The sequence below is a fragment of the Pectinophora gossypiella genome, chromosome 21 (assembly GCF_024362695.1).
Source record: "Pectinophora gossypiella chromosome 21, ilPecGoss1.1, whole genome shotgun sequence".
NCBI lineage: Eukaryota > Metazoa > Arthropoda > Insecta > Lepidoptera > Gelechiidae > Pectinophora > Pectinophora gossypiella.
Genome location: NC_065424.1, coordinates 9,955,591 through 9,980,669, shown reverse-complemented (window position 1 = coordinate 9,980,669; position 25,079 = coordinate 9,955,591). Strand labels below are relative to the sequence as shown.

Genomic DNA, 25,079 nt, shown 5'->3' with positions numbered 1-25,079 from the left:
TGACAGGTATAACTTTAAGTAAAATTAGGAGGTGTCTGCAGGAATCGGGGCTATTGTCTTGCTAATTTATGGCAATCTGGGAGATAGTGTGGGATGTGCTCAAGCCGTTTTTGGTTATCTTAATAATGATATAATGGAGTTGGAAGCTGTCGCAGTGATACTTCTGGTGAAGAACTAAATTTTGAAGAAGAAGATTGTGAAGTAACTTGTTAGTCACAACTTTACATTAGTTGCTGCTGCTGCCAATATCACAAACTCAATAAAGATGTGTTCCATTCCTTAGTTGTACCGTAAACTTAAGGTTAATATATTTTTAGAATGTAGTTTGAACAATTTCGATGGAAAAGCTATTTTTGCGAAAGACTATGAACAAATGGATTCTTTTATTAATATTGCACAATTTGGACAATTACTTGTACAAATAGTAAGTACAGAATAGATAGGTTAGATAGTACTTTGTATAGCCAAAGTTACAATTATTGAATGTGTTATGTTTTGTATGGAGAATTACAAAGCTTTAAATGTGAAAATTGTTTGTGTCGTTATTTATTTCCTAAAGTGTTTCACAATTTGAATCTACCACAGACCCAAACCTATGATTTTTAAAATTGTTTTCATGTTCATATTTGGATCATAAATATTCATAAATGATTATCATCATCATCATTAATTTAAGAGCCACGTTCTTGTCGGTGTAGCATTCTCCGTGCAACGTTTTTAGGGCAGTGGTTTCCCTCTGGCCTTCCACTCCAAATAAAAACAATAAGAAAATGATTAATTAAAGTAAAAAATAGTAATAATAATTTTAATATAAATGATTATCATGTTAACCATATACCCGATTTTTTTTTCGTTGTAGTGTTGTAGTTTTAGAGGTAAGTATATGAACTGAAGACCAGACAGACAGTTGATTTTACAGCGGACCCTGCGAGAACGGAATAGCACAACGAAGATGATGATGAGATAGTCCACATTTTGTAAAAAAAACTAACAAAAGAGTAACATGAAATTATGGAAGAGTTGGTAAATCTATTTTAAAGGGTGTCTCTAAATCTTAAAGAAAATAGTGACTTCAAATACTTATCCACCCAATACCGCTAAATGAAAAAAAATGCCTAAGCGATAAGGAAGTATAGGCATGGTACAAAGAGCGATAGTGATAGTGATAAAGCGATAGTGAGTGCGAGCGATCCTTGTTTTAGATTCTAACATCTAATCTTGCTATTTGGAGAACAAAAACACACAAGCCCATTATCAAATGGTTTATTATTTAAACCTAATAAAAATAATATGTTACATTATCCCTAAGTGATATATCACAATTTCATATTGAAATATAGTTACATTTTTCCTTAACAAATATACACAACGACACAGTACTACTTAATGAAAGCATCAAAAAGTGTAGAACTACACATGTTTCTTTCTTCTAACAAAAAAATCTATACAAATGAACATGAATATACCAAATAAAAAAGCGGTCACAGAATACGTCCTTGTGCAACTATGAAATTGATGAATTCGTTTTATTTTAAAATAGATAACAGATTTCACTCATGATACATTTTAATATCCTTTTACTACAAAATAAAAAATCTACATCAATAATTAATCCATAAATGGATATGATTGACAGTTGCAACAATAAAATATCGTTAATATTATCATGAACGATAATTATCCAATATTTTTTTTTATTAAGATCATTTTTATATTTTTACAAAATAAGAATGCGAATTTTTATCTGTGTATTACAAGACTCGAAACACGGGCGGCCATGAGTCTCGTGTGACGTCACATATCACAAAATAAACAAAAAACTATCTGTCAGGTTTCAAGTTATACTGTTTCAGCACATTTTACGTTTTGCGATGTTAATAAACAATTTGCTAAGACATTTACTGGTTGTAATTCTGCACATAGGCAGGGTACATGTCTTTTAGCTTGTCATTTACAAGATACCAGTGAAAAATATAAATAAACCAATATAACTAAACTTTAGTCTCAAATATTAGACAGTTTTCTCGTTTTGAACTGAACTGAACTGTGACGTCACTGGGAAAAATGTCACGTGCCCAACCAATTTGGCGGGAAATTTGAGATAAATAAAGAAAATCATGTTTTTTCTATTATTATTATAAAATAAAAAATTCTAAGAGGTATAAAATACCCATCTGATAACTCAAGTAGCCAGCGTCTAACCATATTCTATCAAATGCATTTGAATGGTTTGATTGGAATCAATTTATTTGAGGGCTTTTTGAGCCCTTTCTTCTCCTCAACCACAACCATGTCTCAAAGCTATAGTAATTGATATCATTCTAGTATTCAGCTAAAAATAGAGCCATGTCAGAGGCCTTTGGCGGCTCAATAATAACCCTGATACCAGGGTTGATGGAGTTGGTATTACACCTCACAACCCACACGATAAGAAGAAGAAGAAGAAGAAGCTAAAAATAGAATCTTACATTTCATTGAGAGTTTTGCTATGACCCTTTTATTTTTTGTTTTCTTTTTCTTCTAAATGTAGCATAGTTTGAATTTGGAATCTATCACGATTTTGTCAATTTCTCCTAGTCTTCGAATTATAACTACTAGTTTGCTGTTGAGTAGCTGCACTCATATTTTTTTCTACCTATCCATCTTTACTTCTTTGGCAAGAATCACAGTCTAATAACACCCTTTGATATATCTTCATATACTTTCTCAGTCAAAGGAACATATTCTCCGGATTTCGGGTCCAAAAAGTACATAGGATCGTTGTGAATGGTTGGATTGAAACCTTGCTCCAGTAGTTCCTTCTTTTTGAGCTTGAATGTGGCAGTTAGTGGCGGTTCTGGGAGGATTCTCACGAAGAGAGGTCTGGCGTATGCCGGGAGGGCGGACCTTAAGCCCTTGGCCAAGACTTGAAGGTCAAGCTTCTTCTCAGGATCAGCTATAGCCGCTGTACCGGCTTTGCCTTCAATGTTTGGTATCTGTATAATACAAACATGTAATTAGAAATATTACAATACTCTCGAAGAACATTTTGTTAAGATTTTCCTTCTTTTAGTTCTTTGGTTGTTTTAGTGAAGAGGAATATACAATACAATCATGAAACTTACCGACACACCGTAGACCACAGCATCTTTGAGTCCTACCAGAGAACTGATAACACCTTCAACTTCCGCTGTCGAAACGTTTTCTCCACGCCATCTGTATAATAAAACATACGTATGAACCAATGCATACAAAATAAATGTATTTTTGGCAAAGTATTATATTACATTAATGTCAAAATAAAATTCAAATTACCGCATTAGAAAGTTTGATAACTTCATATCTTTCTTCTGTTTTATTTACTTTCTTTCTTTCGACTTGAATTACGGAAGTAGATTGAACTTCCTAAGTGCAGATTTCACTAACACAGTTAGATCGACCATTATAGACTTTGGTCTAACAAAGCTCGGTGAAGTGTGGGTACTTAGGTCATCTAATGTACCTATGACCACCCTAAATGGGATGGTTTTATGTTTTTTTTTACCTTTTTTATGTTCTTTCTTTTTCATTGAATTTTCTTTCAAACTACCAGGCAAACATAACACACCTAAATGTATCTCCAGTGCGATCCTTGAAGTAGAAATAACCGAAGTGGTCCATGACGAGAATGTCGCCAGTGTTGAAGTAACAGTCACCTTCGGCCCGAACGTTGCGGACCATCTTCTTCTCGGAAGCAGTTTTGTCAGCGTACCCTGCGAAGGTCAAAATTGCCTTCCTGGCATCGATTTTGCCGAGAAGTAGACCTGCAAGATATGATAATTATCAGAATCAAAACACTTACAAAACTTACTCTTGAAATTTCTGAGTGGGTGGACACATTCTGAAGTCGTTACACAATAGAATTTGTGCATGTACGTTTAATTGATGAATAATTATGACGAACCGTATAGCGACAGGTCAGGTGATCTATTTTATAGTCAATAATCTTAGAGAAAGACTCAATTCCTAAGTCGATGCCTACGATGTTCTCGAGGGCTTATTGCTATCGACCCACTATGATCGTTTAATTCTTTTAAATATAATCCTCGTAGACGATGCCCTAAGCCGAGGTTTGAGCACAACCGGGTACCCTCAGGCCTACCGTTTTGAACTTGTACCGGGCGCAAACCCATTTTTCCGGACAAGTCACTTCAAATATAAATAACTTTCCGAAGTTAAGCGCAGATATAGTAACTTATCAAATTATGTTTAACTTACCTGGTTCCCAAGGTCCGCAAGTGATGCACCTACCGTTACTGTCTCTTAATATTTCACCAGTAACTTCATCACATCTGAAAACAACATTTTAAGAGTAAAGTCTTGTCAATATGTATAGTCGTTTAAACGACCATAACAGTGCTACAACACAGTTGTAGCCAAAATTAACTAGGATGAAAGCCAGGATAACCAGGATAAATCTTTTACAGACAGTCTCTCTAGCAGCTTTCTTTCCTTTTCTCATGTGGGCTGTGAGATCAATAACTGACTTTATCAACCCTGGTGTCAGGGTTATTATTTAGCCGCCAAAAGCCTCAACGGCTGAACGCATTGTACTTTCTTTTTACTCTCGGTCTAGCTCAAAAGGAACAAGTAGATAGTATTTTGATAAAATGTTTTTGTGAACTTATTACTTATGTGGAAAAATATTAGGTAGCGATATGGTGTACGATACTCACTTGACTAGAGTTAGAGGATATATGGACGATACTAATCTACTCAGGAAACCGATGGCACCCACTTTTGAATCCAAATTTACTGTAAAAGAGAAACGCAACATTTAAATAACCAAAACAGTAATTTTAAAACAGTAGATATGATCTTCTGAAGGTCGCGGGAAAACGTTAAACGAGAATAGCAAAGGATTGATCATTGTGGCAAGCCTTAGGGGAGGCCTAAGTGGACGATTTCAGGCTGATGATGATGAGACAACAATGTGAAAATTACATGTTAACGCATGTTAATTACACTGTATTCCAACTGTGATTATAATGAAACCAGCCATCCAACTACTTTTAATGCTTTGATGTACTATTTTTTTTTGGTGTACACGGGAAGGTAGAGATTAGGTAGATTTTAAGAATAAGAATAAGAATAAAATAAATTTGACCTTTATTGATGTAATTAGAAATAGGGTACTGAATAGTGCTTCAGCCAGGGAGAATCAAACGGGTCCTGTAGCTATTGTAGACGATATAGCACATTATATTGCAATTACTATAAATTCGTTAAAGAACAAGTGAAATGCAGACAGACAAATTTCCTTTTGCACATCAACAGAACATAAGGAGCAATTACAAAATGACAGCAGAAGTAAAATCGGCGGCTTTCCTTTTTTCCCTTTAAATTTCTTCTAGCCTTCCGAATGAAAGAGATTTTTTATAACTTTTTTTTTATATCAAAATATGGAAATAGAAACGGGAAGCAACGATAATAAAAATATTACAGAATCTATTTTTGACAGCATAAGTGACTTAAAGAAGACTTAAAATAATTCTATAGACAATTTTAGAATGAATTAAATAAAACCAATCGTCCATAAAAAAACTTACTGAGATTACTATTCCCTTCAGTAGCTCCATAGAACTCAACGACGTTTTTGATTTTGAACCGTTCCACGAACTCTTCCCATATCTGCGGCCTTAGTCCATTGCCCAAAATAGTGTGGACCTTGTGGGCTTTGTCGTTGGCACCAGGTGGCACCGAGAGGAGGTAGCGGCACATTTCGCCGATGTATTGAGTCGCCTGAGAAAATAAAAAGCTTCGATAGGTTATGTCAGCCTGGTACTTCAGAGTTGGGATCCAAAATCATTAAAATATGAATATCCATGCCTGTATGAGGAAAAGGGAGGAACGCCTTTCCAAACGTGTCACTGGTTCGAATCCCAGCTCGGGCTTTGAACCACTGAGTTCGATTATATGAATTAGACTACATGTTTGGATCATAGATTCCAGATCACGTGATTTCTGGGCAATACGAGTAGGCTCGCCTCCTATTACGTTATAAAAACTTCTTTTTGCCTTTCTATGCAGTAACGAATCACTGAAGCAAGTAATGCCGTCTTTTAACACTGAAATATCAGGTACCACAAAGTACCAGGCAAGCATAACCGCTGCAGTACTTACCGTACATTCATACTTCGCCGCGTCGTTCCAATAGTTTGACGCTGAGAACTTCTTCCTCAACACCACAGTGCAGCCCAAAACCAGCGCCTGACCAGCTCCTAAGACTCCTCCAGCTGTGTGGTGGAGGGGTAGTGGATCGTAGATCACGTCCTCCGGGCTTAGTCGCGCTGATGTATGTGCTCCTAGTGGTATCAGGAGGTATCTGGGGAAGGGAATTTGGAAAATCATAAAATATACATCGAAAATATAATCTAATGTAGCCTATAATTATGTCACTGTAAAAGCCTCTTGTTCCTGTTTCCATTTTTCGCGATCCTGTGAGTACTCCGGCCAATCCCTCCGGCAAGCGTCGAAATCGTCACGCCGTCTCTTTCAAGGTTGCACATTATTTCATAAACTTATTTAATTAAGAATAATTCAAGTCTTTTTTGCCGCGGCGAATTGAATCATATATATTTATTATAGCATTAACACAGAACAGTGGAACTTCAAACACCTGTGGTCAATATCATTACCGTGACCGCAAAAATATCCTAGAATCTTTTGTCTTTTTGCAAATATCCAGTTTCAAATTACGCGAGTTGGCGACATGCGGTTCTAAGTGGATATTTGCTAAAAGATTTCTGATGTTCGAAGATTCACCCAGAAGATCTAGTAATACACCTTACGCATCGGTGAACGCCTCGTGAACAAGGTCTAATCTCTATGGTAGGTGATTGGTCTAAACAATGTAACTTACCTGACATTTGGTATAACAGCAGCTTTAGGAAATCCGGTAGTACCACTAGTGTAAATATACATCAAAGTGTCCCTTGATTTCCCTGGAACAACATCAAAATGCTCCGGAGTCATCTCATTGAGTTCCATAGCCAGAGGAGCAGCGTCTTGGATTATCTGTGCTGATGGTCTTTCTGGAGAGTTGAATTGAAACAAAGGTATGTCCGGGATATCTTTCTGGATCTCCTTTATGGCTGGAAAGATAGAAAATAGCATAAGCATGATCTTTTAGATCTTATTAAAACCGTTAAAAATAACAGTGTTAGCATGAAATTCATGATCATATTTTTCACAAGCAGCTGCCAACTGCGTTCTTCCCAACCCCACGGCGCATGAGTTGTGTCTGAAAGTATGCCTCATATTCAATATGCTTCCTATCTAAAGGTTGCCTGGAAGAGAATGCTATTTAGCAATAAGACCTTGTACTCTTTCCGTATCTCCTTTATTTTGTATTTCTGTATTTCCTGAGCGTGCAATAAAGTATTTGTTATGACATGTTATATTCTTGAGTACCTATTCACTAATTACGCTACTTCTGATCAACATATCACACATAACCTGTTGTGGTGGTAGATTATAGTTTTAGAATGAAACTAAAATTGGGTTTTCACTCTCAATAATAGTTTTTCCTTATGCCACACACAAAACCCGGGTTCTTATCGCGTTAAAATCTCTCTACTCCAAGTTCATCAGTCATCCCGTGACCATGGCATTTGTAGCGGTGTTGAAATATCGGGAGTCTCATTGCCTTGATTTTAACGCGGTAAGAAGCCGGTATTGTGTATTTTAATAGTTATCTGGTGATCCTGATCCTACATTGAAAATAAACGATTTCTATAAAATGTAAGAGAAACATCATGCGTTATCATTCAAGACTCTAAACTCACCATCACTCAACTCATCTCCAAAGACAACAGCCTTACACCCAGCGATCCTGAGACAATGAATCAGCTGAGCGCCCCTCAGGTTGGTGTTAACCAAGGCAGTGACAACCCTCAACTTAGCCAGACCTAGCCAGAGGAACACATACTCTGGCTGAGTTTCCATGAAGAGAGCTATAACTTCTCCGCTTTTGAAGCCTTGACGCTTGAAGTAGAGGGCTATTCTGTCGCTGAATTCCTCTCCCTGTAGAAGAAGTAAGAAGGATTATGGTGATTATGTTGGTGCTACTGAATAGAAACGGGCGGAATCAATTTACTTTTTCAGACAATCAGGTGATTCAGCCTGCAATGCCCTAGCCAAACACACAGTCTCACAAACTGTATCGACAATGTCCCCGAATATGAACCCGGACCTCCAGATCGTGAGTCTAACAAATAACACTCTAACCACTAGATTATAGAAGCTGCTTAAGTACCTACCTCTCCAAAAGTCATAGAGCGATCGCCCATGATGAAAGCTTTCTTGTCAGGAGTCATCCTCGCCAGTTCTGCGAACCTGGTGACCACGGTGGTGCCTGTCTTCTCCCACATCCAGATCCGGAACATCGTCTTCAAAAGAACGCGAAGACCTCTGTAAAAGATTTTATAACTTCTTTAAACTGTCTACTTAAACATATTTGAAAGAATTATTTGTCCCTAGTGGACCATTAGCAAAAGCGCCGAATAAGGGAAATAGTCAACCACGCCGGCGGGGTCGGCAATATTTTTCTGAAAATCTTTACGAAACATAAACATGATAAACACGAAGTGGTCGCCTCGAAATCGGTCGGAGATCATCATCATCACCATATATAACCAGCAGTAGTTTTAGATGGATGGAACGTTCGTTATAGAAAAATTGAAATCAGAAATCATTTATTCGCTTAGGATAGGTAGGTACAAAAATTAAAAAGTTCAAAAATTCACTAATACTATAAAAACTATTAGTAACGTCGCTAAACTAAACTAAAATAAATTAAATTAGTAGTATTAGTTGACGATTCAAAGTGTGATTAAAATAGTCCTACCTACTAAGATATTATTGAATTTGAATTTTGAATTACCGTGCGGTTCATCACTTATGTCTTACGCATCATGAAATACGAGTAGGTACGGCAAAAACAATGGGCATTTTATCTACCATAGACATAAATATACTCGTAAGATAATGATTGACCTGTGGAGTTTATCGGTTATTTATGTTTATGATTGTTGTGCCAAGGGTCCTCGTTTGAAATTAACAAAAGATAATATTTTTTTTGTTGTAGGTAATTGTGTAATATGAGAGGAAGGGAAAGACCAAGAAGAGCTTATGGAACAGACTAAAGAGAAGGCGAACGTCGTGTCTTATAAGAAAGTGAAGGAATTGGTCTTTGATAGACAAGAATGGAGAATGCTACACCGACAAGAGCGTGGCTCTTTAATTAGTGATGTGTTATAGGTAATTGTGTGTTAAGACATGTACTGGCTACACTCCTTGAACACAACTCAAACTCAAAAATATCTTTATAAATTTGTTCATGTGTCTATGGTCTCGGGTTTTTCGGCGGGAAACGGGAACGGGACAGTTGCTTTCTTCATTGAGTAATCTAAATAATTAATACGAAGTGGTGTTTTGTGGTTAATGATCGCATTAAGTTAGTCGGAAGACATTCGCGAGTGTTATTATATTGGAGTATTCAATAAACAAAGTGTATCTGCCTATTTTCGCTTCGTGCCGGGAAGCCGCTTCATAACTCAAAAGTTTATGCGGACTTTTGAGTTAATTCGTTTGGGGTTCGGAGTAGGAGTCTACTCCGAGGGTGGGGGCTTAGGTTTCATCATCATCACCTTTCATCATTTCATTAATCATCAAGAAAAAAAATACGTCAGACATGGCTGTATGGGCATAGTTCCCTTTGCCTTACCCTTCGGGGAAAACCAAAACAAAAAAAAATGTCTATGGTCTCACATTATAATTGTAACATGTATGGAAGGCTTTATATTATTTAATAATATTTTTTGACACTGGCAATGCCTTTAAAGACCACAGACAAATTGTCTGCCCTTCCTCTCTCTCTGCTCGACCACCGTCCATGACGGTTACTTCGTCCGTTTACTATACTTTGTGACACTGACTTGTTTGTAACACTGACATTATTATTGTGACAAGTGTACTGTTGTTCTTGAGGAATAAAATATACATTTGGTGTGAATCAGCTGTTTTCAATTCTCTACCGCATTGCTAATGGTGCTAATCACAGCCGCTGCCGATCTACGTCCTCCATCAGTAGTAAGTAGTAGCGGGGCGGAAGGCAAGAGGGAACCCACTGCCCTATTTTTCCCTAAAACAGTAGCATGGGAAATGCTACCGACAGGAGCATAGCTCCATTATGATGAACATAGTAACACTTTGAATCGTTAATTTTTACATAAAACATATTTATCCGCCTAGAACTACTGCAGCTTCTCACAATCCGTATAGCCGAGGAAAAATATTGTCCTTTTTCTTGATGCGACTTGTTATAGATTTGCCGCAAATGGCATTACCTGCTTGGCTGGACAAATGGGGAGCACTAATGACTGTCACCCGGTGCTGTTGTGTTATGTTTGATACTATGGAAGTTTTCTATGATTCGTGTAAATGTAGAGTACTACTATATATACACTTTGAAACCATGTCACATTAACTTTTTTGACAAATTAAACCGTGAGTCTCATTAAATGTCAAATATGATAGTGCGACAGGGTTCTAAAGTGGGTACATAATACTATTATTAAAAAAGCAATATAATGTACCCGCTTTAGGACTCTGTCGCACTAACATATTTGACATTTAGTGAGACTTACAGTTCAATTTGTCAAAAAAGTTAATGTGACATGGTACCAAAGTGTAAACATATTAATGCTCGTACATACTAAGATAAGAACCCATGCAGACACGCGTAGTCCCCTGGTAAACAATTTGCAAGTACCAGGGGACGAGCAAAGGCCAAGGTCTTTAAATAACGACGCCTATATAGAGTGGCGTGATCTGACAATGGGTAATGCGCCGCGTCCTGCCTACGACATGTAGTGTACTAGAGTTGGTACTAGGGCGTTAGAAGAAAGCAAGTGTTTGTAAAATACCTTTGGGAATCCGTGATAGCCCTGTGCTCGTATTTTTGTATCTATTCCTGAAAATATATACCTGTCTCATCTTGCTAATGACTAGTTTTGATGTGCTACGTGAAATGGATATACGAGTACATACATCTAGTTTCACACGCGAATTGAAAACGTACGATTCAAAAATACGGTTCCATATCGGAAAACGCGTGACTTACCTCACATGGTCATGGATTTAAATCCCGAATTAGGCTATAAACTACTGAATTCGACTTTTGAGTGTATAATCACGTTTATATCCCCGAAGGGGTAGGCAGAGGTCTCGCCAGCTATATTTCAGTCCCATGCACGCTATCACAACTATAACGGTTTTATTACATCAAAGGCAATTTTAATTGACCATTTTTCTTTCTCACGTATTTCTAGAAGTTTCTATTGTACCTAGTAAGGTCTAGTATATTTCCATCCAGAATTTACTCCTTGAAAGTTAAACGGTTTCTCATATAAGTGCACCGGACGCGACCCATTGATAACAGGAGATCAGCGACGAGGTGTCGCCGACTGACTGGCAATTGGGATGATTGACTGCCCAGCCTCACCGTTGCATAATGGAGGTTATGTGTATTCATGTTGCCCTGGTACTTTCTGTAAGATTCTATGCGGCAGCCATTACACGTTTCGAAGTAGTTGGCAGGATAATTACAATATAAGAATGTCAATAATGAAACAAATATTTACAAACAACTTGGACGCGGGATGGTGCAACAAGAAATAAATACCTAAAAGTACCTAAAAGTATAAATAAAGAGTTAATACATAATATATATGTCGGAGTTAGTTATGAATTAAGAAGAGAAATTGATCAAATCGGAAAATAAAATGAAGTTACATCACTACCGTCATGAAGTTGCATCGCTCCGACGTCAGGTGGCCTACGGCCAGAGCTGCGTGAAGTCGGAGAGTCACCACAGAGTCGTCGTGTCGAGCGGACGTGCACTGCCGTTCTAGTCAGACAGTCTACCGCGAACCATCGTCATGAGCGGACGTGTCGAATAATTACGAGGAGTGCTATAGTCGCTCACCTATAACTTGTAGGGACGTCAAGAAAGTGTGATCGGAAAAGAGTACCTAGCAAGTACGTTCACATGTCCCGATGATTCGGTCCGAATATAGGAACCATGGGTGGTGGAGGGCAAGTAGAGGGCGAGTAGCCCCTTCGCGCTAACGTCCTTATGCGCGCTAGATAACGAGAGACTGTGTAACCGTTACGAATACCGTGACGTTGCCGTGAGTGTGTACCTTATGCTGTGACTTTATTTAATCGTGATACAAAAACTATGTGGAAGTAAATAAAATGATTGTGATACTGATGACGGCCATTATTGTCTTCTAACGCCCACCCTCCATTCTGATGATGATGTTACGACACCCACTGTTACGACATCAGAAGCGGGATTAGTGGACTTGGATGAAGACAACGTGATGCGACGTTCACAACAAGACAAAGCAAGTTTCGATTATCACAATCAGAAGAAGATTATGATGATTGTCACATTCGTGTGACCACGTGATGAAAATGACATGCCTGAATTTGGAGATGGAACTGACTTTGAATTGAACTGGACCTTGTTAATGATCGGCATCACTACATGCCGTAAGATATGATGGCGTGAACATCACAATATTTCCATAATGTTTGCAGTCGTGTTTGGAAATTATGGTACCTCAACTTGAAAACTGTTATTACGGTGAGTCGTTTTCATACTGGAACCTTATTGTTATTGAATTCATTGCTATGTGAATTTTCGTTTCTAATAATGAGGAAATTGATTTAAAATTAACTTGGAAATTACTATTTCCCTTTGTTTAAAAAGAAAATTTACGAGACATATTGTGTCAATCCGTGTCAGTCATACCGCGTTTTCCAATCTGTTTTCATCATCGTCAAATCAATGTATTTTGGTCCATAAAATATTTCGAATTGGTGTGGACACGTTTAACCTGCGTGGTTAAAGTTGTATTTTCTCACTCCAAGCAAAAAGAAATTAATCATGACATGATAATTAAGTCTCGTTTAATAACGTGTTTTGTAATCTACCGTCATTCATCAAATGTTTCAATATTCTTTATTTGTAATCTTTTAAACCGATTGAAAGAAAGTCATGTGAATACGATAATACAGTGAATTCTTTTGTTTCATGTCATAACTTGCCACGTGGTTCGGCAACTGGTGGATTGCAAGCGGCGATGTAAGTGGTGCGGGCTGAGCTGTAGCCGTGCAAAGTGACGACATCATGGCAGCACGTTGTATACCAGCCGGACTTGCTGTGCTATTGAAGACCTAAACCATGTCACAAGACCAGTGGTTGATCTTTTATTGGAAATTCTTATAAGTCCCGGTGAGTCGTATCTGTTTTACCTGATTTGAAAGATGGGAAATTTTAATAGAATACAAACGAATATAGTGCACAAAGTTCTCTTTTGTTAACTTTAGTTAAATTGGAAATCGTAATGAAGTGAAGTAAACATTGCGAAGTAAAATGATTTGGATTATGATTACTTAAATGAAATAGGCTTAGAAAATGCCCGAAACAATAAATCATTAGTGAGAAAATTGGAGCAAAACATTCTAAATAATGATAATACTGAATTGGTAATTGTTTAAGTGCGGTAATATTTCCTCGAGGTGTTGGTCGCTACATTGGGACTTAATGACTTGTGTGTGTGTGAGAGAGAGAGAGCCAGGGTGCTCTGTCGTTTTGTGGTCGTGGACCATGGTGGCCATCCCGGGAGGGGATGATGTGACTCATGACTGTTTTGTAGCGTAACGGCAGTTTGGGGAGGAATATTACAGCCTGTTGTGCTTTGCAGTAGATGTGTAATGTTGGTTGATTTAATTGAGCAATGAAAGCTATGATTGACCTGTTTCGGAGCAACTCTGATAGGAAGCTGCGCACTTGTAGTGTTCGGGGCTGCAGCCACTTTTGTGCTGCTCGTCTTAGAAACTACAGGTATGCGGTCGAGGCCTGGATGTCGTGTTGACTTTGTATTTGGTCATGACATTGTACCTGAATCTAAGTCAAGTTGACCTCCGGTAGAATTAGTCGAACTGCACAAATTAGAAATTAGTGATATAAAAGAAATTGTGTAACGCATTGACCACTATTCTACCAACTAAAATGTAAAGTTTGTGTGCTAGCTGTGTTGAGATATCGTCACTTGGTATAAGTGGCATGAGTTGCTGTCGCTCGATTTAGGTGGCAGTAACGACTGTGTTGGGATATCGTCACTTGGTGTAAGTGGCATGAGTTGCTGTCGCTCGATTTAGGTGGCAGCAACGACTGTGTTGAGATATCGTCACTTGGTGTAAGTGGCATGAGTTGCTGTCGCTCGATTTAGGTGGCAGTGACGACTGTGTTGAGATATCGTCACTTGGTGTAAGTGGCATGAGTTGCTGTCGCTCGATTTAGGTGGCAGTGACGACTGTGTTGAGATATCGTCACTTGGTGTAAGTGGCATGAGTTGCTGTCGCTCGATTTAGGTGGCAGTGACGACTGTGTTGAGATATCGTCACTTGGTGTAAGTGGCATGAGTTGCTACCGCTCGATTTAGGTGGTAGTGACGCCTGGTTGTGAGATATCGTCACTCAGTAGAGTGGCATGAGTTGCTACCGCTCGATTTAGGTGGTAGTGACGCCTGGTTTTGAGATATCGTCGCTCAGTAGAGTGGCATGAGTTACTATCGCTCGTTTAGGTGATAGTAACGACCGATGTGTAAAGAGTAATTGGATTTTCAAGTTTGGTTGTTTATAGTGTGTGAATACTGGTCAATGGTCCGTGTATTGTTAGTTGATGATTAATCATGATGTAATGTGAGCTCGTGTAGAGTCACAAGTAGAGCTCGTGTAGAGTCACAAGTAGAGCTCGTGTAGAGTCACAAGTAGAGCTCGTGTAGAGTCGCAAGTAGAGCTCATGTAGAGTCCTTTATAGAGTCTCATGTTAGGTCAGGAATGACCGAGCGAACTTGGATACTGTGCTGTGGTATATTGTTTCAGATTAACACACGAGGACGTGTGTCACGCAGGATGGCCGTGTCGGAGTTAGTTATGAATTAAGAAGAGAAATTGATCAAATCGGAAAATAAAATGAAGTTACATCACTACCGTCATGAAGTTGCATCGCTCCGACGTCAGGTGGCCTACGGCCAGAGCTGCGTGAAGTCGGAGAGTCACCACAGAGTCGTCGTGTCGAGCGGACGTGCACTGCCGTTCTAGTCAGACAGTCTACCGCGAACCATCGTCATGAGCGGACGTGTCGAATAATTACGAGGAGTGCTATAGTCGCTCACCTATAACTTGTAGGGACGTCAAGAAAGTGTGATCGGAAAAGAGTACCTAGCAAGTACGTTCACATGTCCCGATGATTCGGTCCGAATATAGGAACCATGGGTGGTGGAGGGCAAGTAGAGGGCGAGTAGCCCCTTCGCGCTAACGTCCTTATGCGCGCTAGATAACGAGAGACTGTGTAACCGTTACGAATACCGTGACGTTGCCGTGAGTGTGTACCTTATGCTGTGACTTTATTTAATCGTGATACAAAAACTATGTGGAAGTAAATAAAATGATTGTGATACTGATGACGGCCATTATTGTCTTCTAACGCCCACCCTCCATTCTGATGATGATGTTACGACACCCACTGTTACGACATATAGTATATAATAAATACTTTATATGTACATATATGTATGTATTATGTGATTTAAATTATGTCATTTATTCCTTATTTATATATAATATCTACTTACGTATGGATTTAATTCGTATTTGCGTTGCAAGTTGCATTGTATTTAAGATGCAAGTGTATGCAGATTCACACTTTGCCATTGACCTTTAAATTCCATTTTTATGAAAAAATAAGCAATAAATATTATGTTGACCTAACAATAACAAAGGTTGCCGAGAATATACGTTATTTGTTTTAGTTTAGGTACAATTTATTCAGAATCAGAATCAGAATCAATTCAACGTAATCATCATGGATAAACTTGTTGAAGGTCAATGTAACATTTTTGAATTTACGTCATTTCGCAAGGTGTTATGGCTGAGGAGAAGAAATGACAAGAAACTACAACAGCAACACATCTTTTAAATCAATAAGGGTACATTACAAGTTATTTAATAACTAGAGGAACACATTCAATACCATTATTATATTACTTGTCTTATCGTTTGTTATGCTTAGTTTTTTTGTATATATCGTTTTTAATCTTTGTAGTAAACACATTTATAAACAGCCTATGATAATATGCCAGTGATATGAAACACACATCAATTTTAGGCAGAACTTTTAAAAACCCTTCCAAATTTATATATTGGCCAATAACCCGACAGAATTACTCACGATCCGGAGGCTCACGATCCGGAGGTCCTGGGTTCGATTGCCGGTGGGGACATATCACAAAAATTACTATGTGGTCCCTAGTTTGGTTAGGACATTACTGGCTGATCACCACATTGTCCGAAAGTAAGATGATCCGTGCTTCGGAAGGCACGTTAAGCCGTTAGTCCCGGTTACTACTTACTGATGTAAGTAAGTAGTCGTTACATGAGCCATGTCAGGGGCCTTTGGCGGCTCAATAGTAACCCTGATACACACGATCTTAGCGAGTCTCAATTTATGTTTAGATCATAGACAAGTAATTGATATCATGTGGTTTCAAGGATTTGTGGTCGGTTAGTAGAAATAGGATCGCGCCCTATTATATGGAACTTATAAATAGCTGACGAGGTGTGGATGTATACAGGGTGTTAGTTACATCGTAACGAATTCTGAGGGGGTTGAGTCAGACTATGATTCTGAGTTAATATCAAGTGGAATTTTCAGTCGTAAAAATCGTGTTGTTTTGTGTATTTTTTTAATTAAGTATTTTCAATTCTTTACTTATGCGATGGAAAATTCCACGTGATATTAAATTTAAGTACACTTTTACTACAACTTTAAGTAACAAAGTACAGAAATGGAAATAATTTAAAAAAACACAAAAACAAAATGATTTTTGCGACGGAAAATTCCATTTGTTATCAACTCAGAATCATGGTCTGAATCATTCCCTTCAATATTCGTTACGATGGCACTAACACCCTGTATAGTCATAGCAACATGGTCACGGTATACTATAGGTACATCTCTGCCCACCCCTAAGTGTACAAATGATAATGGCGGACTTTGCTCTGTTGACATGTACCAGGGCACAATGAACGGCCAGTATGTACGGATATGCGACACCAAGTGACCTTTGCCCGCGAGGAATTCACTCATCGCTCACTACTGTACTCATTCAATAAACATTATTATCTGTATACGCTTGTTGTAGTAAATACGAGTAAGTGGATTGAGATTATGCATAGAGCTAAGGACAGCTCGGTGTTAGGTTTACCGACCACGACGAAGCTGCTTCTATCGTGTGGGTTGAGGCGGCCTCATCAACATCTTAGAGTGGAAGGGGATGTACCTCCTAGTGGTCCACCCTGGGCAACGGCATCACCTGACTCCCCAGTCAGTGATGACGGCTGAATGATCACCCTGCAGAGTGGTAGGGCCCGTAAGGCTTGCTACCACCCTCTCACTAAAGTCCAGCGCCATGTAGCTTGCTGCGTTCCGTCGCGTGTATGAGAGAGCCAGTGCCTTTCTGGGTAAGCTCGTTCCACCGTCCATCTCTTCTTCTTCTCGTGGAAGAATGAATTCAAGAGCAAACCCATCTTAATTAAAAAAAACCCTCAGGGTTACTATTGAGCCACCATAGGTCCCTGACATGGCTCGTTTATCGACTACTCACTTACATCAGTAAGTAGTAACCGGGACCGACAGCTTAACGTGCAATCCGAAGCACGGATCATCTTACTTTAGGACAATCAGGTGATCATCCTGTAATGTCGTAACCAAACTAGGGATCACAAAGTATTTTTTGTGATATGTCCCCACCGAAAATCGAACCCAGGACCGGATCGTGAGCCTCCGGATCGTAAGTAATTCTGTCGGATTATTGACCAATATATAAAGGAAGGGTTTTTAAAAGTCCTGCCTAAAATTAATGTGTGTTTCATAAATTTTATGCCTGTCGATTAGCCGTCCCTCTTCTTTTCAGCGGATAAGAAAATGACAGGTATAACTTAAAATACATAGGTCGCCGGTTCAGATCCTACCAGCCAGATCTCTGCCTGGTGTGTAGAGGATGGTAAAAAATACAGCGACTTTGAGTTAACCACGTTATATTATTAATAATATTACGAAAAAGAAAGGGACGGATGATTGTCAACAAGTTAATTTTAAAACGAATGAATAACCCGAGCGAATAAAATAGGCGAGATCACTGGTATTGTAATCCGTTTGACGTGATGTCTACTTAACTCTGTCAGGTTATTGGTTGATGTAAAAGTTTTAGACGGTTGTATTAGATTTGTGCTTAAAATGGACGTGTGTTCCATAAATTTTATGCTTGTTGATTACCCGTCCCTTTCTTTTCCAAAGGATAAGAAAAGGACAGGTATAACTTAAAATAAGATTGCGTCTGCAGGAATTAGCACCATTGTCATTGTAAATATGCGGAATAGGCATATTTTTCAAATAGTTGCGACAAATCGGAACCCGGTTTCTGTTTCCGACGACTGTTTATTCAACAAAACGAACAATAGTGAACTCTGTATCGTTCACGAGGACTGGCCAATGTTTAGTGTTTTGTGGAATATGTTTTTGTTTAAGTTATTAATGGCCCCGATTCCCGCAGACAACTCCTAATTTTATTTTAAGTTATACCCGTCATTTTCTTATCCGCTAGAAAGGAAAAGGACGGATGATTGGCAACTGTTAATTTTATAACGAATGGGTTAATGAATGAATAACCCGAGCAAATCAAAAGTGCTGTTAACTAAATTCAGTCGGGTTATTGGCCAATGTAAATGTATAGAGCGTTGTTTTATATTTCTGCCTAAAATTGACGCGTTTCGTAAATTTTATGCCTGACGATTACCCGTCCCTTTGCGCTTTGTTTGTTTTGCACACTGACTTTTGTAACGTTTAGCTTTACAAAAGACAAAACTTTGACTAAAATTTGACACAAATTTGACAAAAACTTGGTAAATAGTGATCAGGTCTAGCCTATGGCGCTACCATAGTGATGAGGAACATGTACTCACAGCAAATCCCGTCTAAAGGTCTTCTTCCATATATAAACCCACTGGTATCTGTCTCCGGTCATCAAATAAGCAGCTAGGAGAGCCACGGCGCCCATAAGCGTAGTGGAGCCTCGCGTCAGCCATCCTAGTGCTGCACACGTTACTCCTATGGAGGTCAGTATCGTCCCTCTCTTTCTCTCTGCCTCCTCGAAACGAACTTCTACTTTTCCTGTCATCCTGGTACTTTCAGAGGCGCATACTTTGGGCTAATCTGGAAGAAACATACAAAATAAATCTTCTTCTATCGTGTGGGTTGTGAGGTCCATTGCCAACCTCATCAACCGGTACTACTTACTGTTGTAAGTAAGTAGTCGTTACATGAGTCATGTCAGGGGCCTTTAGCGGCTCAATAGTAACCCCACCAGGGTTGATGAGGTTGGTAATCCACCTTACAACCCACACGAGAGAAGAAGAAGATTAATCGCTTCATACACGCACGCTGGTTCTGAGTAGATCGAGAGAGAAACAGAGTAGTAGTAAGATAACTTATTTCATCATCAGCCCATTAACGTCCCCACTGCTGGGGCACGGGCCTTCCCTATGGATGGATAGGGAGATCGGGCCTTAAACCACCACGCGGGCCCAGTGCGGATAGTGGTTATTAACGACTGCTAATGCAACCGGGACCAACGGCTTAACGTGCCTTCCGAAGCACGGAGGAGCTCGAGATTAAAACTTTTTTTTTGTGGTCACCCATCCTATGACTGGCCATTGCGAAAGTTGCTTAACCTCAACAATCACAGACCGAGCGCGTTTACAGCTGCGTTTCTTATTAACTCACTTGTTTATATTACACTTAACACAAATGTGGCCATTTAAACTGATAACGTAATTGTTATTATATTGATAAAGATGATATAGGCTTTGGAAGAATGAATTACATTTTTACATAATGTTGATAACAGTCTAGTTTTGGTATTTACAATCACTTTAGGTATTATACGCACATTGTTTATAAAAGATAATCGAGTTATTGCTTCTAAGACACGCAGCAAAGTCAAAGAAAGAAGGTGTAGCCAAAAAACTAGTAACTAGTAATACAGGGTGTTAGTGACATCGTAACGAATACTAAAGGGAATGATTCAGACCATGATTCTGAGTTAATATCAAGTGAATTTTCCGTTGTAAAATTCATGTTTTCTTATTAGTTATTAAATAATTCTCAATTCTATAGTTTTGCGTTAGAAAAATTCAATAGACATCAACACAGAATTATGGTCTAAATCATCCCTTAAAATTTTCGTTACGATGTCACTAACCAATCAAGTAACATTCACTTTAGCTCAGCGTTTTCCAAATTTAGTTCCGTGGAGCCCTTAGCAAAGTCACCTATTTTTACAAATAAAAAATTAGAAAGTAACATTGCACACACTTAAGAAACATAAACTCAGGCCTATTTACAATCGGGGTACCTAAGCTTGTATTTCCATTTGATATGGAGTTCCTTAAAATACAAAATGTATGGTGAGGGTTCCATCATCTTAAAAATTTGGGAACCTCCGTTTTAGCTTATATCAAATCCATACATTTTCGTCCGCTTTAGTGTAGCATTGGCCCCGATTCCTGCAGACACCTCCTAATTTTACTTTAAGTTATACCTGTCATTCTCTTATCCGCCGGAAAGGAAAGGGACTCTTAATTTTACGAAGAATGAGTAAATGAATAACCCAGGCGAATCAAAATGGAATCTCGCTAGCATGCAAACCGTTTGACGTGTGCTGTCAACATAAATTCTATGGGGTTACTGGCTAATGTAAAATTTTTAGACGGTTGTTTGGATTTGTGCTTAAAATTGACGTGTGTTCCATAAATTTTATGCTTGTCGTTTACCCGTCCCTTTCCGTTTCGGCGGATAAGAAAATGACAGATATAACTTAAAATAAAATTAGATGGTGTTTACAGGAATTAGCACCGTTAACCATCTAAGCCGTCTGTTCTTGTAACCTCAAGATAAACTTCTATTGCGATTCACTTTAGGACGCCGACGTTAAACGTCAAACATAAATATTTCTCTAGGACTTCGGTAATTATTTAGCCATATTTTTTCATTTTCGACTTTCAAATCAATAGAGGTATACAACACAAGTTATTAAACTAGAGAAACACATTTAATGCCAGGCATTTTTAACATTTAGGTAATCATTAATCTTCTAATAAGCTTTCTTATATAAAGTAAGCTTCACATGAGCTTTAAATTTAATTCTGACTTTAATTCAAATTACTGTCTGGTTGTACAAACATATACATAACCCCAAAAATGATGAATTAAATTGGGTCGTCCCCTACCCCTATATCCATCCACATTCATACTCATAACTTTCCTCGTTACATGTCTTTCATCCCTTCTCATCATCTAAATATATAAAAGGAGACACTGACTGACTCACTGTCTGACATATCAACGCACAGCCTAAACGGCTAAACGTAGGCACTTGAAATTTGGGAGGGCCGTAGCTTAGGTACCGTAGTGATGCACTAAGAAAGGAATTCCCGAAATTCCCACGGGAAAATCCTTTTGTATGAAAAATTGAAACCACTCAAGTTAGACGCTTGAAATTTGGCATGCAGGTACCTTAGGAAACTTAAAGCTTAGTTGCAACAGGACATAGCAAAATTCCCAAGGGAACGGGAGTTAGCGGGAAAAAAATGTCGTATGAAAAAATCTAAACTGCATAAGTTAGATGCTTGAAATTTGACATGCACTCCCACACACACAAAGATCTCTTTTTTATAACACGCCACGCGGACGAAGTCGCGGGCAAAAGCTAGTACCTTATGATGATGATGATCTCTCTACTTGACAACCTAGTCAAATGAGATACTTTTTCTCTCTCTCTCTCTCTCTCTCTTTTTTTAAGAGCTGCGCTCTTGTCAGTGGAGTAATCGCCATTACTCTATAGATAGGGCGTGTAGAACGGGTGTAGGGTGTGTAGATACTTTTTACAATAAGTTTTCTTTGGAGTTTGTATGGAAATACTGTCCTGTGACGTCATCAATAAAAGCGGTCAAACGTACTCATTGTTACTTAATTGATAAGTCATTAAAAATCGAAAATAAGTTGAAGTTTTTGACCATCTTAGACCGGCTTCTATTTCAAATTCAAATATTTATTGCATTCCATGTAGTACAATGGGGTGTTACATAGGCATAGGAACTAAAACATGGACCCTGTAGGGCACTGCAACGTTGAAGGGAAGAGAGGAAGTGTGTATTAAAATTAAAACTTATCATTTAAAAATTCGCATATTCGCTATTTCTAGATTAGCATTTCAAAATTTATCTTTGACCCAGTCAAATACCCTATTATACCATGCTAACCTCAATTTCGCAGTACCCGGTGCTTTTTTAAACTTCCTCTTATATAATTATATTCATCTTGTACATTCTACAAGAAAAAAAATGTTCCAAAAAAAACATAAATATTACAATTGCATTTATAAACATAAATGATCATTACTAACCAATAGACCGTTAAAGGAGGGGTTCTGTGAGAAGGATGCGGGAATGCGGTATGCGGGTTCAATACCATGGCAGGGTTATGTTTAATTAAACACATCTTTGGTGTGATCAGTGAGGTGCAGTTACGGACGGCCTCCGTGGTCCAGTGGTTGAGCGTTGGGCTCACGATCTGGAGGTCCCGGGTTCGATTCCCGGTGGGGATATATCACAAAAATCACTTCGTTATCCCTAGTTTGGTTAGAACATTATAGGCTGATCACCTGATTGTCCAAAAGAAAGATGATCCTTCGGAAGGAACATTAAGCCGTTGGTCCCGGTTACTACTTACTAATGTAAGTAAGTAGTCGTTACATGAGCCATGTCAGGGGCCTTTGGCGGCTCAATAGTAACCACGACACCAGGGTTGATGAGGTTGGTAATTCACCTCACAATCCACACGATAGAAGAAGATAACACACAAAATCAGAACACATACAGAACATATCAAAATCTACAAAAAACCTCGCGATACCAGGATTTTTGTAGATTTTGACATGTTCTGTAACATTGTAGGAAAGTGAGAATACTATGGAAGGATAATGAATCGGAATTTGATTGTTTATGGTATGAATGGAGGATGGTTAATGAATGGGACGTAAGGCAGTTTTAAAAAGTAAGAAAGGCGAGTCTATGGTGGGAGGTCTGTCGGGTTAGAGGAAGGGAAGAATATTGTTTTGATTTTTTTGACCCCCTCAGTAATCGTTACGATGTCACTAACACCCTGTATGTGAATGTCCTTTGCTCTTCCTTATTAAATCAACGACCTAAATAATAAAAAAAAATAACTCACAGAAACATTTACACAACTACCAGGCACACATGAGCTTACAAGACAATCAACCCAAGTCAATACTCAAGTCTGTTAGGAAAAACAACGAAAACTTTACCTTAAAAAGTAACGTTAGAATCAAAACACATAACGTTATAAGTTTACAAACACGGCACACTGTGACTGTACTATGGTAGAGAGGAGACTGAGTGGCAAGGCTAACTAGTTAGTCAATGCAGCCAATCATAAGCTATAGGGATGGGAAGTGGTGTACGTAATAGGTTAGTTAAAATACTATTAGTTCTTTCAGCCTAAGGTTGCTTGGAAAAAATTGCTATTTAGCAATAATGCCGCCGATTGTGCTTCTGTTGTCGGTTTTGTAATTGTTTTTAGTGTTGTGTTCTTTGATGGCATTCAGATTTCTTCAGCCCAGTATTTTGCCACCCGGACAGCATTTTCGGTGGCATTCATCAGCTCCTCTCGCGTACAGGTATCAGGGCACGCGGGGTCAGATGTAAGATGAGCCATAGTCTGTGGCATAACACCACACACGCAGCTCAGGTCCAATCCGTTGAGAAAACCCCACTTGGACAAACCTGTAAAGTAACGGAAGTAAGTAAGAAACGGTTGGCCGAAGTAAGAATCCACCATAACTATCTTTACTTCGGCCAACCATAGTTGTAGTAACAGTGCTGTGTTTATATGTGAAATAAAGCGTGTGTATGTGCGAGCATCTTTTCCAATAAGATTGGCTATATAAGCCACATGCGAGCACATGAACGTCGGAGTTGAAGCAGTCGCCGTAGCCGAAATCGGCTGGATCACATCATCATCATCATCATCATCATCAATCCCTTGATAGTGCTATTCGAAGAACGCGTGACTTACATCGTAATATCACGGGTTCGAATCCCGGTTTGGGGTTTAAACCACTGAATTTGACTTTGGATTATGGATAATCTATATAGTGTTTCCAGGATCTGTGCCCGGTTAATGGCATTAGGCTCGCCCCCTATTACATGGGACTTAAACATAGCTAGTGAGAAGTGGGTGTTTATACTATACACCTCTGCCTACCCCTATGGGGACACAGGCGTGATGTTAAGTTATATTGGTTAAAGTTACGCGTACTGCTACTTTTTCGCTTGACATGACTGTATTCTTTTTTTTTTTTTTTTTGACGTGACTTAAAAAAAAAAAACGTGAAAAAAAAAAAAAAAAAAAAAAAATGACTGTATTCTAATGTCAAGGTTTTATTATGTACTTATTATTGAGCCGCTAAAGACCCCTGACGTGAATCATATAACAAGTACGTCGTCACTTCAGTTTGTTGTTGTGTTGGTTTTTGTCATAACGAGACTCTGATATTTTAACTACTTATAAATTGCTGATTATTTTTTTGTCGTGACCTTTGAGCCCGCATAAATTTATCAATCTAGGTACGTGGTAGCCGAATAACTTAGTATTAAAAAGTAACTATTACAAAAGTAGCAGTGACATATTGCCCATCACTACTCCATCCCTCCTCCAGTGTCACAGTTATTGCCGGCCAACGGCACCGGCGCGTGCGCATATCACCACACTGCACCTTATGCTTACTAAAATAAGGCTTATTTTATATCTTTCTTGTGTATCTGTTTACTATAGTTATCAG

General features: G+C 38.7%; 1 protein-coding gene across 2 annotated transcripts; it reads right to left on the bottom strand.

Annotated features, from left to right (window-relative positions):
* Positions 1–1,247: 1,247 nt before the first annotated feature.
* Positions 1,248–23,642, bottom strand: LOC126376526 (long-chain fatty acid transport protein 1-like). 2 transcript variants are annotated; one of them, XM_050023978.1, is made up of 12 exons: positions 23,544–23,642; positions 19,120–19,369; positions 8,280–8,430; positions 7,806–8,043; positions 6,881–7,112; positions 6,142–6,343; positions 5,568–5,760; positions 4,695–4,773; positions 4,237–4,310; positions 3,587–3,782; positions 3,105–3,195; positions 1,248–2,975 (listed from the first exon to the last, which is right to left on the bottom strand). In XM_050023978.1, the coding sequence occupies exons 2-12, from the start codon at positions 19,332–19,334 to the stop codon at positions 2,664–2,666; spliced, it is 1,983 nt and encodes a 660-aa protein (XP_049879935.1). In that variant the 5' UTR covers positions 19,335–19,369; positions 23,544–23,642; the 3' UTR covers positions 1,248–2,663. The 2 variants fall into 2 exon arrangements, with proteins under 2 accessions (XP_049879935.1, XP_049879934.1); XM_050023977.1 differs by having other exon boundaries at positions 23,447–23,589.
* Between the last annotated feature and the right edge of the window lie 1,437 nt (positions 23,643–25,079).